We start from the raw sequence: 19,266 nt of genomic DNA on the forward strand, positions 1-19,266 counted from the left end.
TTGGCCTCATGGTGAGGAGTCCGCTTTATAGAAGAGAGACTGAGCGGTTGGTTTACTGGTGTAGTTGAAATAGTCTAGACTTAAATCCACTTAAGACGGTGGAAATGATGGTAAATGATAGTAGATTTTAGGAGGCACTCTCCTGTGGTGCCCCCGATCACTATTGTAGATAGTGTGGTGGAAGACTTTAGGGTTCTGTAATATCTAGGGACTTGGGCGTCCGACACAGACGCCATTGTTAGGAAGTCACAGCAAAGGTTGTATCTTTTTGACAACTATGGGCAACATCTCCACTTCTAAAAACTCTCACTTTAGAAAATATACCCTTAAGAATGACAAATTGTGAGAGGATATATAAGCGTCACGTGTTTGGGATGTACGTATGAAGTGCTATCACTACCAGTGCTGTGAATGTTTCATGTCAAGCCTTATGTTTTCTTGCGCATAGCCTGCCCCCTGTGGTCATATGGAGTGAACTGCATGAGCAAGTGCCGATGTAAGAACGGAGAGACGTGTGACCACATAACCGGGAAATGCAGCTGTCTGCCCGGATACTATGGGTACTTTTGTGATAAAAGTGAGTAAAGACAGTTGTTGTAAGGGGGACCAATGTAATAGTGAGAGGAACATAGAGTACATGTAATTACATTTGGGTGTCCCTTCACAATAGGATATCCTGTACTTGGAATGTGCGGAGAAGGAGAACTAAATATATAAGGGGGTATGGAAGATCTAAATACGAGGAATGACTGCTAAAGCTAGATGTGCTGTATTTAAATATGCCCACCTAGTTGTGATGTCGGTCAGTTTCGGATTGGGGCATGAAGTTCCCACCAGGGGAATGCAGTTATAGTGGCCCATACTTAGGGGTGTGGCCAGCATTCAGAGGGGGTGTGGTCAACCTCCACAGAGCTTAATAACATCAATGCATTGTAGAAAATACACCATATTCCAGTGCAGTATAATGTAACTTGTGTATAATTAGTGTTCCCTTAGGTCTGGCGTCGGAAAAGGGGACGTGGCCAATGAAGAGGGTGTGTCTTTATGATGCGTCCCATATTCATCACTCTTGGGGACGTGCCCGGCACTTGGGGACATGCCGGGCAGCCCCCCCAAGCGCTGCGGTCACTGAACGGATGCCGGGCGCATGAGCCCTGCATCCATTCACCGGCGGTGACCACTGCATCACCATTTTTCCCCACCCGTGGGACCCTACGGCCTGTGGGAGGGGACAGAACCCGGAGGCTGTTTCAGCGGGACGCTGCGCCGGAGGGCAGGGCGCTTTCTGCCCTTTAGAAATGGGGCAGGGCATGGCATGGCGCCCCGCTGAAACAGCCTAGCGGGAACTATATATAATGTATAATTCAAGTGCACAGTCTGGAAACTGATCCCTAGAGGAGGGGGTGGGCCCTCAGGCATTGGGGCCCACCGGGGGTTTCCCCTGTGGGCCAGTCCAACCCTGATGTCTTTGTAGGGTTGGACATCGGAAGGCGATGGTTAGCAACCATCGATGTTTCAGATTCATTGGAAGTATTTTTTCCATTGAATAGCGGGAATTCAATTGTTGCCAGTCATTGAATGCAGCTTTCCGATGCCCATCCAATGGCTGGCTGTGGAGGAACACACATCGCTGTGACCAGTGTAGTTGACTGGTCGACTGTACAGTCAGATCATCCAGATATAATATCTGTACATCTATCAGCTGTGCTGCAGGGATGACTTGATATGTCTGTGAACAACGTTGTTCAGACATATCAAGTGTACTAAAAAAATGGCAAAAAATAGAGATGGTGCTCAAGAGTATACAGTGCATCCGGAAAGTATTCACAGCGCTTCACATTTTCAATATTTAGTTATGTTACAGCCCTATTCCAAAATGGAATAAATTCATTTTTGTCCTCAAAATTCTACACAGAATACCCCATAATGACAACGTGTAAAATTTTTTTTGGTTTTAGATTTTTGCAAATTTAATTACAAAACAATCACCTAAGTAATCACATGCACATAAGTATTCACAGCCTTTGCTCAGTACTTTGTTGATGCACCTTTGGTAGCAATTACAGCCTCAAGTCTTTTTGAATATGATGCCACAAGCTTGGCACACCTATCATTGGGCAGTTTCGCCCATTCCTCTTTGCAGCACCTCTCAAGCTCCATCAGGTTGGATGGGAAGCGTCGGTGCACAGCCATTTTCAGATCTCTCCAGAGATGTTCAATCGGATTCAAGTCTGGGCTCTGGCTGGGCCACTCAAGGACATTCACAGAGTTGTCCTGAAGCCACTCCTTTGATATCTTGGCTGTGTGCTTGGGGTCGTTGTCCTGCTGAAAGATGAACCGTCGCCACAGTCTGAGGTCAAGAGCTCTCTGGAGCAGGTTTTCATCCAGGATGTCTCTGTACATTGCTGCATTGATCTTTCCCTCTATCCTGAGTAGTCTCCCAGCTCCTGCTGCTGAAAAACATCCCCACAGCATGATGCTGCCACCACCATTCTTCACTGTAGGGATGGTATTGGCCTGGTGATGAGCGGTGCCTGGTTTCCTTCAAACATAGCACCTGGCATTCACGCCAAAGAGTACAATCTTTGTCTCATCAGACCAGAGAATTTTGTTTCTAATGGTCAGTCCTTCAGGTGCATTTTGGCAAACTCCAGGCGGGCTGCCATGTGCTTTTTTTGTTTTTTGTTTTTTGTTAAGGTGTGGCTTCTGTCTGGCCACTCTACCATACAGGCCTGATTGGTGGATTGCTGCAGAGATGGTTGTCTTTCTGGAAGGTTCTCCTCTCTCCACAGAGGAATGCTGTAGCTCTGACAGAGTGACTATCTGGTTCTTGGTCACCTCCCTGACTAGGGCCCTTCTCCCCGATCGCTCATTTTAGACGGCCGGCCAACTCTAGGAGGAGTCCTGGTAGTTCCAAACTTCTTCCATTTACAGATGATTGAGGCCACTGTCCTCATTGGGACCTTCAAAGCTGCAGATATTTTTCTGTACCCTTCCCCAGATTTGTGCCTCAAGACTCAATTTTGAGCTTCATGGCAAAGGCTGTGAATACTTATGTACATGTGATTTTTTATTTTTATTTTTTGGTGGTTTTTTTTTTATTAAATTTGCAAAAATCTAAAAAAAAAAAAAACTTTACATGTTATGGGGTATAGTGTGTAGAATTTTGAGGACAAAATTAAATTTATTAATTTTGGAATAAGGCTGTAACATAACAAAATGTGGAAAAAGTGTAGCGCTGTGAATACTTTCCGGATGCACTGCATATAAATTGAAAATTACCACTTTCATTTATTTTAGAATAAATATTGTGTATAAAACATTTCATATGGTCAACACAAAATTAAAACAACTCTAAAATAAATATACACATGATACAAAGGTAGAATAATTATAAATATACTCCATTTCACCATATCAGGTGTACTCTCCTGTTGCTGCACTCGCGATATATCGTTCGTCATCCAATTGTGTACCCAGGTTAAGTTCCCTGAAGAGGACACTGGCTTACCCTTTGCAGATGGAAGAAAACTGATTTAGGAGCTGATGGGTACAAAATGGCTGTAAACTACACCTTTAAAGTTCATGGAAAAATTATAATTGTCACCCATATTGTGATCTGCAAATGGTGCACATACACCAGATTTATAATAGGAACGCACCACAGACCCACACGCCCAAAATGTGCCCATGTTTTAACCTCTTCCCTTACATACTGTACAACAAATGCATTTGTCATAACTGCAACTACCTCTCTAATACAGCAGAAACAACCGCACGTTGTACACAAAAAAACCACATAAAATAAAAATGCTTCAACACTCTCAGCATATTTATGTGCCTGAGAGGCCTATTCATCAACACTAAAATAACGTTTTTAAGGACATTTTCCTTTAAATAATGTTATTTTAGTATTCATGAAGAGACTTGGCAAGGAGAGATCACTGATATCTCCTTGCTAAGTCCCCCTGCGTTAATTTCCACACTCCCCATACATTAGTACATTCGTATGGGGATATGGAAATTATGGTATTCATCAAATTCCGAAAATTATGTGCGAATAGCAGGTAACGCTTACCTGTGTCAGCGTGTGCAGGTCCCCCGGCGTCTCCCTCCAGCGCTCTGGTCTCTCCTCTGGCTCCGTCTGCTATGCAGTCATGTGGTCTCCCAGCAGAACACAGTACGGTTTAGAAAAAAAAAATTTTTTTTTTATTCCCCTTCTAAACTTTGTGTGCTGCTGGGAGACCACATGACAGCATAGCAGACGGAGCCGGAGGATGCTGCGTGGGCAGGTAAGTGCTGGACGCGGGGGAGGGGGGCAGGTTAGCGGAGGGGGGGACACAAACTTACCGCATCTGTAGGCATTGCTACGCATGTGCTGGTTTTACAGATGTAACAGCACATGTGCAGCACTGATTACAGCTGCAGTAAGTTAGAGCAGACAGGGATAACTATCCATGTCCCGAAAAGCTGTCATCGCAACAATGATGCCTTTTTGGAATAGATAGTTACAGGGAGGAGGAATGATTAATTCCTCCGGTAATTAGGTAGAACTCCATGCCAGTTCTAAACCTAATTACCTCCAGAGAAAGTTTAGTTATGATGGATAGGCCCCTGAATGATGTAGTAAGCACCCATCTGCACTTGCACGCTGCCAATCAGAGTACCAGCCAATCAACTCCTAACTGCCATGTCACAGGCTGTTTGAAAAATGGCAGTTAGGAGCTGATTGGCTGGTACCTTATCACCATTCACTTTATCTCCTAACAAAGCTTAGTAAATAGACCCCTTTATCTCCAGCCAAAGCTTAGTGAGAAGCCTGTATCTCCAGCTGTAAAAAGGTTCTTTTACAGTAAGAGCAATGAAACTGAACATTCCATCAGGATTGTTACTTAGAGAATGATAGGTAAGACTTAATGGTGCATACACACGGTCAGATTTTTCTTCAGATCTGAACGATAAGTATTTAAAAAATCGTTCATATCTGAAGGAAACTCTGACCTATCTGACATATCTGTCAGATGAACGATGCGCGTTCCCGATGGTCAGATAACGATATCTGACATCTGATGTGTTTGAACGATTTTTGACTGCATTAAAATGAATGGAATCGTTCAAATCTTTGGTAAAATCGTTCATCTGACAGATCTGACAAATTTGACCATGTGTATGCTCCATTAGTCTGTTTCCCAATACTTACAGGTTTTGAAGATAAAGCATTTTGCATTTAAGGGTTAATGGCCCTTTAATTTATAAAGAGGATAGTTCCATCCCATTATACGTTGATTTACATATTCTAAGTTCATACAGTATTCCCTTGTGTCCTAGTACAAATTGCTGTGACCACTCTCTTCTCTGTCTGCAGGATGCTCTCCTAGGACCTACGGGTTGATGTGCTACCAGGTCTGTGACTGTCTACACAATGCCACCTGCGACCACGTGACTGGTCAGTGCCAGTGTGAGGCTGGCTGGTCCGGCACACGTTGTGAGAGAGGTATGGAAGCTGGATGGTAGATGGCTGACTGGTTAGTGACTGAAGGAATTAGAAATGTAAATTGCTAAGAGATCACTGTTTCTTCCACTGGTCATGTCTCAGATGTGCAGTAATTGACCGGACTACTAGTTCTTTTCCGCTCTGGCTCCTATGCAGAAAGCTTGTTTTATATATTTGAATCCTCTTGGGTGCAGGATATATACTTGGCTGTAAGCAAGAAGGCATTATAAAGGAGGATGAGATGCAATGGGTTTAGTACTTTGCTGTAAGCGAGGTGGTGGTATAATGAGGGAGCAGTTCATTACTAAATGTATTTAAATGGATGCAGTATCGTGACTCATTACAGTGTTCTTTGTACCCAGCTCCCAGTGTGGATGTCCCATTCACAATGGTTCCAAAGGCCCCTGCGGGCACTGATTCTATTGGACCCATGATTGGCATCATTGCCTTAGTCATCCTGATGGTGGCGCTAATTGCTTTCTTTCTTGCGTACCGACACTGGCAAAAAGACAAAGACAGCCGCAACAGAACTGTGGCTTATATCGCTACCAGGCCGGTCAGCTCTGAATATGAAGTGCCAGGTAATCTGCGCTGTAAATTGGTAACTTATGAAAAAAAGTGATAGTGGTCTAGAAAACATTGTGGGGGGCCCATAGGCAATGTGCTTCCCCTCCAGTAGAAGATGATACAGGTAAAGTTTTTTTATATAAGAAATATAATGGCTATAATTGAAATGGGTGAGAATTTGAGGCCCTTCTGGCACAGGTTTAACATGGCAAATGGCCAAATTACCATGGTATTTTTGTGGTCCAAGATCAGTGGTTCTCAAACTCTGTCCTCACGTTTTCCAGGTCACCCAGCAGGTGGACAGGTGTATTCTTTACTCACTGACACATTTTAAGATGCACAAGTGGAGCTAATTATTTCACTTGTGATTCTGTGAGGAAACCTGGAAAACATGCACTGTTTTGGGGTCCTGAGGACCGAGGTGTGCCCTAGCGAATTTGGGAACTTATAATGGCCCTGGAAAAAGGAAATCTGAAAATGGCCTCACGGGGGTGGGAAGCTAGGTAGAGACAACACAATAATAGGAGATGTTAGTACAAATATACACTAGCCAGCTCCTACAACATGCAATAGTAGGCTGTCGCAGTGATAGGGGAGGAGCCTGTCACACTAGTAGGTGGAGCCTGTCACACTTCGAAGGCATAACATTGCACTGGTAGGTGGATCAAACAAAAGTAGGTAAAGACTACACTTGAATAAGTGCTTTACCTTTTCTTAACATTTTAGCCAAATGGCAACAAGGTTCAACAAACTTTCAATAACTAGGTTCTTTAGGTGAAACACAATGCACCACTATGGCCAGATAAACCTACCCGCTAGTATAATAGGCATGAAAGTGACCCAATCCCTGCTCTGCTCTCCAGAAATGTAGCTTGTCAGACCATATGGCTCCAGACAAAGGCCCAGAGCAGTATCTGCTTTCTGCAAGGCCTATTACACCTCCAATCCAGCACATGGTGGTGGAGGGTACAGGCAAAGCGGATGCACGATCTGTAGCACACAGACCCTAGAAGATGAGACATGCAGCTAGACCAGAGGTTCCCAAAGTCCGCCATTACAGTCCACGTTTTAGGGATATCCAAGCTTGAGTCCAGATGGTTAAATCAAATGGATTGAGGTACTAATTAAGTCACCTGTGCTCAAGCATGGATATCCCTAAAACGTGGACTGTAATGGCGGACTTTGGGAACCTCTGAGCTAGACAATTCAAACAATAATTACTGCGCTGGTTTATGTAATTTTGCTAAATGGAAGTTTTTATTATGTATCCAATCTTAGATTTGTGAGACAAATAAAATCAAAAGAACATAAAAACCATATTAAAAATATATCCACATGCATATTATAGGAAAAGGCTTGAAAAAAGCTGTACTTTCAAGAGTCCTATATTACATCCAATTACTAGGTTAGCAAGTCTGTGGTGTACTAACACCATGTAGCAATATGTTGCTAATTTCAGAATAACTTCGGCAGGTCAATTAAGCATTTAGTAGCTGCTATGAACAAAGGCCATATAATACTGGCGTCCCAGTATGTGTGGGCACTACATCTCTCTGACTAGCTGAATTTGCAGTCTGACTTAAACCTCTTATTTATACAGCCCAATAGTGGTGAGGCCACGCTGCGGGAAGCCGTATGCCGGGTACTTGGATTGCTGCAGAAGAATAGTTTGTTCATGTCAGGGTTACTATTGTGAACTATATCATCTGTATCTCTCAGTTATAGGTGTCAGAAAAAATAGACGGGACTTGTATCCAGGGCCGTAACTAGGGTAGTGCGGCCGGTGCCATGGCACAGGGCACCACAGGCCAGGGGGCGCTGTTGGGCCTGTCAAAATTATGTTTATAATCATTCTTGCTTGTAGCTTCCTCTTATTTCATCCCCAGCATCTCCTGGCCTCTCCTATCTCTTCCCTGGCCCTTCCCCATGAGGCCATTCCCCTTTTTCGGGTGCATTATGTCCCTTTGAAAAATGAGTGGGGCGCCTATGCTCTTTCTGGCACAGGGCACCAAAAAGTCTAGTTACAGCTCTGCTTGTATCTATCGTAATTGCTTTTAAATTCTGCCATAATGGAGAGCAAACACTTATGTCACCAAATCAAACTACTATATTTAGGAATTTGTTGAAATTCAATAGAAAATACAGCAGCCTAGGAACAACTATATACAAAAAGAAACGTGGCGATGTAGTAAACTACAGTTCCTGGCACAAGTAAACACAATACATACTAAGTGTATTTATTCTAATCAAATTCTTTCAATTAATTAATACCTGCTGCAAGTAAATGTGGTCTGGTTAGGACCCAAATGGCACAATGCCTCTAGGAACAATTGGAACAATAACTGCGCTGGTACTAATAAATGGTATTTAAATCTGTTTTAGTGAGTTCTGCTCTCCATTAATTGAACAGGAGGCTTATTTAATTTTGCTAATTAAGTGCAATTTGGGTCTTAACTAGACCACATTTAAGGGGCCTATCCATTAGCAGATACATTTGAACGATATATCGTTCAATTTATCTGTCATGGATAGGCCCTGAACGATGACAGATGCGCACTCCCGCGGCCTACAAATTGTGTCTTTAGTCTCCAACATGTTGGTCAATTATCGCTGATCGCTATTAGAAATATCTGTCAGTTTATAAGCGGTAAACGACGAACGATATTTTTAATGAAAATGAATAGAAACATTAAAAAAAATCCACTCCCTGAATGATGTCATGCAATATCGTTCGTCGTTTGCAAAAATCTGTCATGTACATGACGGATATCTGTCACCGCAGCCCCAGGGATTTTCAAGGGACAAATATTTTGTCTTTCATCGTAGAGAAAGATCTGCTAATGGATAGGCCCCTTTACTCGCAGCAGGTATTAATTGAAAGAATACATACTAAAAGTATTTATTATAAATTATCCGTGTTTACTAGCTCCAGGAACTGTCGTTTTTTTTTTTTACTACATCGCCATACAGCTGGACAACTCTGCTCTCCTGTGGGAAGCAGTGAGCGGAAAATTCAGCTTTCCCCTATTGCTCAGACAGGAGAGATGATTCCTCCTCTGTGCAGAGATGTTACGGTGGGAAAGGAGGAGGGGTAGAGACGGAATGGAGGGAGGAGGTGTGAGGGGTTGGGTACACTATACTGGCGCTGATGATGTCGACTGGCAGAATCTCTGCATCGTAATCCCGACAATGGAAATCCCGAAGCAAGCAGGTGAGTATTCTAACCCACCTTTCCTGCAACCTAACCCTCCCCTCCCGCAGCCTAACACTCTAGTCCCTAAACCTAATTCTCCCCATCGGGATTGCAGCCATTGGGATTCCGGTGCCTGGATTCTGTCCGCCAGCATTCTGTCTGCATCAAGATGGTGACTACTACCCCAGTGAGAGGAATGGACGGTAGAAATGGAGCAGGCAGTGGACAGGACATTGCTGGAATGTTAGGTCCTGTTTGTAAAATGTGTAGTTACATGGAATATGGAAAGCTGAGCAATAAGTGGACACAGTACAGGACACATCATACACACATTAAATGTACTTTATATTACATAGTCAGTCTGCCTAAGCTCTCAGGGAAAATCTATGGTTGCTCGTTGACAACAGCGTAACTAGGTATGTAAAGATCCCTTAGCAATAAAGTTTATAAGGGCCCCTATGTACCACCCAATGGTGCCAAATGTATAGAACACATGTAACTTTAGCACCATAGCAGTTGCACCCCCCCCCTCGCACCTATAGTAGTTACGCCCATGCTCATTGACATTTTTGGGCTGACAAATGTTGGCCAGGGAGGCAAACACAAGAAAGTAACCCAAGCTCTCCTACCAATACACCAGCAATGCACAACAGAAATATGGCATTGGTGAAAACCGTGCGGCTGTAGTTTCTCTATGGTGGGTGTAGTAATACATAGCCAAGAAAATATCTGTAAAGTTTGTTAATCAAATGCATCTCCCAGCCCCATTGAACTAGTATTCAGCATTATAGTGATCATCAGACAATACAGAGCACCCTAGTGACCACCACACAATACATAAAGCACCATCCTTACTGACCGCCACACATCACAGAAAGCACCCTACTGAACACCACACAATAAAGAGAATCCTTGTGACCACCATACAATAGACAGTTCTTATGACCGCCACACAATATAGAGAGAGCCCTAGTGATCGCCAAACAATAGAGAACCCTTGTGACTATCAGTGACCACTCTACTGACCAGCACACAATACAGAGCGAAACCTAGTGATCACCACATAGTACAAAGAGCAAAATGTGAATGATTTAATATTCAAATCTACTAAATCAGCTATAAAATAGGAAACACTGGCTCTTGCAATTCTGTATTTTAAAGATTATTAGGCTGAAAGAATACAGGATATCATGCTTCCCCAGTATGTAATATCTATTTCTGTTCTGAGTGATTTGAATACAGTATCTTTATAATTACTCATATTTTGTATTTATAGATGTGCCTTCCGGCTATTTGCACTATTACACTAACCCCAGCTACCATACGCTGTCGCAGTGTGGTCCCATCCCACCACCGGTGCCCAGCAACCCGGACAGACCAGGTTCTAAAAAGGTAATTCTGAGATAGTGTATTATGGGAAGTTGTATCAACTGGGTATTACAATATTTGTTTCTACATGGTGGTAATTTATGTTTTTCTATAGACTAATTGCAATCCACATTTCTCCAATGTGATGAACGCAGAGAGGGAAAGGATGAGTGTCTACAGCCCGGAACACAATGCCACCTTACCAGCTGACTGGAAACATCAGGGCGTGCCTATGAGTCACAAAGGTACATGGAATTTCAATGCACGACCACCTTCTTTGAAAAGGTTTCCCACAATTCACGTTTTTGTTTTTTTTTCAATGTAGACTTTTATGGTACAAATATAGCACTTGCTAATGCTGTTTCATTATCTGCTTGATAAGCCAATCAACCTTATAATGGGAATTTCAATGGTCATTTGCCAAGCTTCTACAGCCTCCATCCTTTGTGGCCTCCCATTATACAGTACACAGCTCTACGGTATAAGGGCAAACTGCCCTCCCATCGTGCTCCAGAATGACGGGAGTCAATGTTCTTGACAATTCATATAATAGCATGTTATTTTGATTGCAGGGAGATATTGCATTGACAGAAGCTACAGTGTTGGGGTTCACTTTAATAGTGGAAACGGTGAGTATTCAATGGACACTGTCAATAATTGTAGGTTAAATGGCCTGATAATCTCTACAAGTCATTCTCTAGTCAGGGTGATTGTGTGTATGTGTAAGCCACACTCTGCACTGAAAGACAATTAGAACGCCTATATACATGAAGAAACCGGTACAGAACCTGGCATATAAATCATGAAAGACGTACAAACATGCTAACGGGATAGCATGGATTGGTTAATTGACTCCCTGGCAGGGGTCTCCCCTCAGACCCATTTCAGCTTCTGGCTTGTGTCCACAACGTGGAGGAAAGGTGGTCATAACAATTGGTTCAGCATGTGGAATAGAACAGAGCAAAATTGCTTTTCTAACTCTGTTGGAGAATATCCGGGGGATGCTGGGACTAGAATTTAATTACTGGCAGTCTTGGCACTCCATGCCCTCTGACTCGGTACTTTGAAGGTAGACCCTGTGTCCAAAAGTCACCTTAAGTCCCTCCCATACTTGTGTAGAGGTTATTTTTGGTCCAGAAATGGATAAAGTGGTTTCCCAGACCACAGAGCAAAACATTTCTTTTCTCCCTGTTAATGTCCCCAAACCTCATGGTCTTGGGTTTCGCTGCTATTGTCTCTACAGGAAGGCGATGAGTCAGACCTTACTGCCACTACTCTGCCTCTCTGTTGCCCCCATGAGGAGCAAACTGGTTTGAGCAGCTCAGCTTCCAGCTACCTAGCCCTGTAACAAGCTACAACATGACAAGGCTGCCCCCCTGGGTACTCCTCTGGAGAGTGGTTTTGCTTCTCTTCAGGGACCAGTACTTCAAATCTGCCACAAATCGCTGTGTGAGAGGCATTGTAAGTCGGGGATATATTATAGAGCTCCTCTAGACTGCACCCAGGTGCTTTCTCACCACCAGTCTTTCTGGAGACAATACAAAATGTTTTGCCCTATGGTAAACCATCTAATCCCTTATTTCAGCAGGAGCAATTATTACATTTCCTAAACTTGATGGTTCCTTTTTCCTATACTGAACCTGATATTTTCTAAATGCTCTCTTGAATGTGGACAGGTCCAAGATGGAGTTCTTGGGGTCAGTCATCCAACAGGATGGGTTCATGGTATTCAAGGACACCGGTGATCTGAGGTGGCACTGGGATCCCTCCCAGATTAGTCGATGTTCCATCAGTTTCAAGCCGTGCCCCTAAGCTTGTCGATAAACCCAAGGGTGTTTTACAAAGATTTTGATAGTGGTGGCTTGCCTTCTCAAATTCATGAGGGGTCACATCATCCCTTACCTGGACAGTCTGCTGTTCAAGATTATCTCCCCAGCCCTGCAGTAGGTTTGTGTTTTGGAAACATCCCAGATCTTTGGATTTCTTTAAATGAATTCAACCTTGAAATTCCATCTGACATCTCAGCAGTAGATGCTCTTCCTGTGGCTTCTGTTTAGTCATCAGTAGAGAAGACCATTATTTTCTTAAATGACGTGGTGAAGTCCTTGGTGGTTAGCAGACAGGTGTCAGTGGGTGCATGATGGTGATGAGAAAAATTGTCTACTTTTCAAAGGAGTACAATTTGCAACATTCCATTGATGGGTGCATCAAGCTAATTTCAATATAGGAAAAGTTTCAACAGCAGCTCACCAACCGGCACTTCAGACTATCTCCAAGTGTGCGTTTATTGCCCTGTTGGCTGAGAGGTGACACAAAACAGGGATGGTCTGTTCTCTATCTAGCACTGGACAATTGTATCTGCCATTGGCAAACGGAGGCTTGGGGTCCGTCACTCTTTAGCTCCATTTACAGGATCTTTGGACAAATTTGTTGGAGCTCAGAGCAGTTTTCAATGCTCTGATCAGCGGATGCCAGTTTTGCCAAGGAAAGGAGCATCAAGATCCAGTCGGACCATGCCACAGTTTTGACTTACATAAATTACTCAGAGGGAGTGCCCTGGCTATGAGGGAGACAGAGGATCATGTGTTGAGCAGAACAAAATATTCCAGCTGCTGTAGTGCTGTTCATCCAATGGGTACAAAACTGGGAAGTAGATTATCTCAGCAGATATACTCTTCATGAGAGACCCGTGGCATGGTTCCCTTTATCCGAAAGTCCTCCAGCAGATTGTGGATGACCAGTTGTCAACATGATGACATCTCAGTTGAGCCGCAAAGGTAGTGATTTTCAGATCCAGGATGAGGTATTTGCAGGCGTTTCTGAAAGATGCCATGATGATCTTCTGTCTGATCTACCTGTTGTCTTCTGTGGCAATGCTTCTACAGATGCTCAGATTGGTAAAAAGAAAGGGTGTTAAGGTGATCCTGAGAACAGACAGGCCAAGAAGGTTTTAGCAGAGGACCTAGCATAGCATCAGCCACCAAGACCACATCTGTTAAGTCAAGGCCCCTTCCTTCACCAGAGTTCACCTCCGCTACTGTTCACTATTGGTATTTCTGCAAGACTGTTTGGAAGTCTATATAAAACTCAGTGGTCATTACCCAACCATCAGGTAAAAGAGCAGTTTTCTCTGAGAGAAAACCATGAAATGCAGACCTTCTTACAGGGATATACATGTACAGCCTCAAATACATCCCCCTCCCCCCCCCCCCCTCCCTCCCCTTAGTAGCTCCTTGGGATCTCATCCCGAAACACAGTGTAGTTAAAGTTCCTTACATGGAAAACTGCCTTTATGTTTGCGATCTCCACAGCTAGAAGAGTTTCTGAGCTGGGGCTCTGTCTTGTAGGTTCAAATTATTTCAGCTCGTGTCCATGAAAGAAAGGTATAGATTTGGTTTTAAGAACAGCCCTAAGGTGGTCTAAAATATTACCTCCGGTGAAGAAGGCTCTTTTCATGTTGCCAGGACACTGAGGATCTATGTCAATAGGACCAGGGAAATGCACAGGATGGATGACTTGTTGCTCCTCTGGTGGAATGTGTCCTCACAGTTTGGGTACCCTAGATTGGTGAGTGCCCCCTAGGCAGCTCTGCACCAAGACAGCCACTGAGTCTTCAGTGCAAACCTTCGCAAAACTTTACAGATTTCAAAAATGCCAAGGATGTTGGGTCACAACTGCTGAACGTTTTCTGCCTTAGTGTCCCACAGGATGAATGAGAAAAGAATTTAATATGGCTGTACAAAATACCATGTTCTGAGTCCTGTGGGGGATACAGGGTGCCATCCCTTTGCATCTTTTCTTGTTCGTTTGTTGCTTTCGCTGTGTTTTTTTTTTTTGTTTTTTTTTGTTAAAGCGCTTACATTTCTCCCCTCCCTTTTTGTTCTGTACGCCCGAGTCTGTCCTCCTGAGGCTTTGTTGGTAAAATGCTAAAGTTCCCAGGCAGCCCAATGGGAGCACAGAGGATAAGTTATTGAAATATTGTCATTGTGAACAAGAAGTCCAGCGATACAAATTTATAGAGATCTGAAAACAAATACAATGCGAATAACATGGACATATTGTTTGTTTTTCCCCCAGAGTATGTGAAAAATTCTGTTAGTAATAGCTCCTTGAACAGTGAGAATCCCTATGCGACAATTAAAGACATCCCAATGTTGATGTCCAAAACCTCAGAGGGGAACTACATGGAGATGAAGTCCCCAGTCCATCGAGAGATGTCCTATGCAGAGATCGGACTCTTTGATGAAGACGCCATGTACCAGGTGGACTCACAGGAGCAAGGTAAGATCTGTAGAAGGCCTCAGACTATATCAAGGAGTTTAGTCGATGATAATTTATGATTTGTAGGTTCCTTGACAATTGTAGATCTTTCTTTACATGCTGAAACAGAAGGTTGATCTACAGTGTATTCTAATTTTTTGCTTAGGCTTTTTGTTGCCACAAGATCTTGGTCCAGATGTTATGGTCATAGTGCCACACAGTATTTCAGTGTGTTATGGGCAATCTGCTTGGCGTTACTATTTTACGTATTGTCTTACAAGGGCTAGAGTGGACTGGGAACCTAAAATTAATTTATTTCAGGCACAGGAACTGTGTTCAGTTATGTCCCTGCTGTCACTCACCCCAATACTAGTGGCTAGTCCCCCTCCCTGTTAAGGACACCAGGTGGTATGACTACCTCAGTGACATGGTACAAAGATTGCAGCCGAGGAGGAAGGCATGTGATGCACAAGCAGATGGTAAGGCGGGCATGTGAGGCACAAGCAGATGAGTGGGTATCTAAGGAGCAATGGAGTGAGAATGGGCATGTAGGACACAAGTGGTTAAGGAGATGCATAAAGGTTATAAGTAGGCGAGAGGAGAGCAATGTGGGGAGCATTCTAGTGAGGAGGAGGCATGTAAGGCAAAGTAGGTGAGGAGAGGGTATTTGTGATACTGGTTGCTGAATTGGGCACAATTAACATGAGGCACTATGAGTTAAGGAGGGGGTTATGTTGTGCACAAGTAAGGGCATGTGGACCACAGGCTGGTGATGAGGGTGGAATGTGTGGCACAGGCTAGTGAGGAGGGATCATATATTCACTATACATCATAGATCTATAATGTATGAGCTATTGATTGTGCAAATAAAGTAATATTACTCATGGAAAAAATCACTGTTGCTGAAATAAAGATATTTACATTTCTATAAATTGTTGGTGCATTATTGTCATTTTATGCACCAATTTTTTTTTTATATTGGTTTTCAATGTGGGCATTGGGGTGGGGCCTCTATTTGGAAAATGTAAGCAATGCCATCAAACACTCAGTCAGCACTATATCTCGTTCTGCCTAACCAAAATCACAACACCACACATTTGTACCCTTGGTAACCTTCACATCTCTGAGCATTTGTCAAAAGCAATTAACCAAAAACACAGAAAAAAAACATTTATAACTACAATGTGTTTTTGATATACATTGGCTGTAAACCCTATGAATGAATTAAAGAGAAAGTATATGTACCGAACCATTGCTTATTCTAGCGTTCCTTTAAGCCAAGTATACAAATAACAGATAATTATTTTCCTATTTATAGACAGCTTTGTGCTAGGAGCCGGGGCAGCATCCACCAGTTCCCCTCGTAACAGTCTCCCAACAAACCACTACGACTCTCCGAAAAACAGCCATATTCCCAGCCACTACGACATGCCACCAGTACGACAGTATCCCCCATCTCCTGTAGCAAAGCGGAAAGCCTGTTGAGAGAACCTCTTGTGGAATATCCTTTCTTGGTCCTTGTGGAACAACACCGTTAAAGCTCAAGCTGGAATTGTCTTCATGATCTGTGAAATCGCTTTTTGTTTACAAAATAATGGTTCTGGTTGGGTACAATAGAGATGGAGCAAAGGACTGGTTTCTATTTAAACTGCACAGATGTAAATATAAGTTTGGGAGTTGGAGACTGGTTTCCCTGAAAGATGTAGCGTATCTGTCTGAAGGCATCTACAGCAGCTTCTGAAGCAGAAGACCATGCATGTGGACATCTAATCTGGGAAAAGGAACTCCTAGACTTTGGAGCATTCTTTAGGAAGTCTTTCCGAATTATGTTGTTTAACATATATTTGAGATGGGAAAAGTAATAATGGATATTCAGACTGTATTTTTGTATACACACAAACAATGCCATCTTCAAGCATGTGGATCGTTGCTTCCTAAAAAGTAGAAACAAGTAGCTGCAGGCAATTGCCTTACCGGAATGGCCAAGACAACTTTTGTTAACATTGAATAAATGAAAATTCATTCATTCATTTATGGTGGTGGGGGGGGGGGGGTTGGGGTTTGAACCAGGGTTGAAGAAAATGTGGTGGAAATTTCCTGGGCACTTATAAGCGATGTGTACATAATTTTTTTTCTAGGTATTACTAGTAATCAAGACTAATTGTAAAACAGGAGTTTATGATAAAAATGTCTGCCTTGGTTGTAAAGAGCATAGCTGAAATTCAGAAGATCTTGTGAAAATCCCAAACTGCACTTAATATATGCTGGTCATTAAAAAAAGAAAAACTAAACCACAAAAAAAAACAACTTCTAGTCTTTAAAAGTAAGGCTATATTTGTTCGTTTGGTGTAATATACTGGATACAGCAGAACCACCAACCTGCTATTTTCCCCGGTGTCTGGTGGGATGAGGTGGCAGTTCCACGTCATGGGAGACTAAAGTTGATGATCAATTTTATGACCGAAATAAATGGAGAGAAACCTGAAAGGGATTTGTGTGTGTCTCCTCCACAGGGAATAAAGCTGCCGGTTTAACTTCAAAGAGCTAGTTCTGAGCAGGACCCAGAAATGCCTATTGATCTGGTAAAGATCTGTTCAACGCAGAATCGGATGGAGATACCCAAAAATGCATACATTAGTTTATATGTGTGAGCTGTAAGCTAAAACTCGCTATTTGCGTGCAAGAAAAGAAGAGATCTGATGTAAAATCAGCCCTCTGTCACTAGTAGCATGCCTCAGATCCATTTGTGTTACCTGAACTTGCAATGTATACAAAGTGATCTTAATGTGAAAGTAAAATTAGTTTTATTGCTGTTTCAGGAGTATCCTGACAAATTATTGGCCACATACCTACGTCCATAGGCTGATCACCAGTAGTTTGAATTTCCAGCGTGGAACATTTGGTGATTGGATACCTATACAGATAAAGATTTTTTATATATGGCACCGATGGTTTTCTGACATTTCTTTTGTAAAAAAAAAAAAAAAAAAAAAAAAAAGAATTACTTGTATTTTTTTTCTTTGTATGATTCTTTTAACAAGCAATGGACGGGATGTACTAAAGGAAAAATGCAGTAAAACCAAGTTTTGGGGGTTTTACTGCATTTCCATATGTACTAAGGCCCGGCCACCCTGTTATCGGTGCAGAGGGTAACGCCAGAAAAACCTGGCGTTACCCTACAGAAGCCCGTGGCCTTCTTACCGCATCCCGCACCTGACGCTTCACCGTTGCCCAGCCCTGGCCCTCACTCACCTGAGTGTCCTGTGTGATGGCCCGTGCGCCGCCTGGGTCCTCCTAATCTTCTTCCGGGTGCAGGGAGGAGGAGGAGTAGCCCAGGACTTCCTGCACAAGTCACCAGCAGGAAGTTCCTGGGGCTCTGAGGGGAAGAGGTCCCACGGAGACCCCACTCACCCGGCGTCTGCTACTTCGCAAAGGGCAGCTGTCCTTTGCGATACTAAACGCATATGTTAGTACATATGCGATTAGTAAGGTTGCGGTGACTGGCGGAATGTTCACTGCAACCTTAGTACATCCCGCCCAATGCCTAATGCTCTTCCGAAACCTACAGGGAAATTTTGCCAACCATCAGGATTATGTATTGGAATGGAAAAGCCAAGTGCATGATGGCCATGACATTTTCAATCTTTAAATTGCATCATAATTCTGCAGCAACTCATTTAGCAGCTGCATGTACTCAACACATACTGTACATCCTCTTTGTATAGAGAACGCCAAGTTTTAATTTGCCATTTTTGCAGTGACCATTTCAGCGCTTGTTTCTGTCAGCCAGTCGTGGACACCTCACAGATGCTGCGAATAAGGTGGGACAGTCCCAATTTGTGGACCCAAAAGAAGTGTGGGGGGTGGGGTTACAGGGCAGTGGGAGGAGCTTTGTCAGAGTGGGTGTGGTCAGGGGCCTGTCTTGTATGGACTGGGGATGACTGTATTTGGTCCTGGTTAAATGTTAATAGGTGTGTATAATATTAACTGCATCGCTATTTACACTCTCTCATTCTCTGGGTGTTAGTAGCCGCAGTCACCACAGGAGGGATTTTCCCCATTCGTCATATCTGAAATCTGTGGATTCTTGCCTTCGAAACCTTGCTCAGTTTGCGTCTTGCGTAATTTACGCACCTCTATGGGACGCAAGCAAAAACCAGCAGTGTGTGTGTGTGTGTGTGTTTGTTTTTTTCTCTCCCACCACTCCCCTAACAGTATGTTAGTTACAAAGCCCCCCTGTCTCTGCCCCTCAGCTTTGCATGATCTCAGTCCTGGAGAACAGACGCTGTATTTCTTGAACCTCCCCCATCTTCAGCTGTTCAGTTGTGTAAGAGGGGCTCATCTTCCAGCCTAGACACTAGGTGGGGAAGGCCCGGCTCACAGA

At 43.3% G+C, this 19,266-nt stretch overlaps 1 protein-coding gene across 4 annotated transcripts in view; it reads left to right on the plus strand.

The window, feature by feature from the left end:
* PEAR1 (platelet endothelial aggregation receptor 1) overlaps positions 1–16,910 on the plus strand; it is a 93,515-nt gene extending 76,605 nt beyond the window's left edge. For 3 of the 4 annotated variants that reach the window (XM_088449637.1, XM_088449635.1, XM_088449636.1), the window contains exons 18-25: positions 449–577; positions 5,366–5,494; positions 5,857–6,075; positions 10,531–10,646; positions 10,738–10,867; positions 11,195–11,251; positions 14,700–14,903; positions 16,201–16,910. In XM_088449637.1, the coding sequence (XP_088305763.1) occupies positions 449–577; positions 5,366–5,494; positions 5,857–6,075; positions 10,531–10,646; positions 10,738–10,867; positions 11,195–11,251; positions 14,700–14,903; positions 16,201–16,367 (1,151 nt within the window). In that variant the 3' untranslated portion in view covers positions 16,368–16,910. Of the gene's footprint in view, positions 1–448; positions 578–5,365; positions 5,495–5,856; positions 6,076–10,530; positions 10,647–10,737; positions 10,868–11,194; positions 11,252–12,298; positions 12,380–14,699; positions 14,904–16,200 lie in introns of those variants that run through there. The other variant, XM_088449638.1, reaches the window with a different exon arrangement.
* Positions 16,911–19,266: the final 2,356 nt, after the last annotated feature.

This window comes from Taudactylus pleione, unplaced genomic scaffold (genome assembly GCF_031769625.1).
Source record: "Taudactylus pleione unplaced genomic scaffold, aTauple2 ptg000490l, whole genome shotgun sequence".
In the NCBI taxonomy this organism is placed as follows: domain Eukaryota; kingdom Metazoa; phylum Chordata; class Amphibia; order Anura; family Myobatrachidae; genus Taudactylus; species Taudactylus pleione.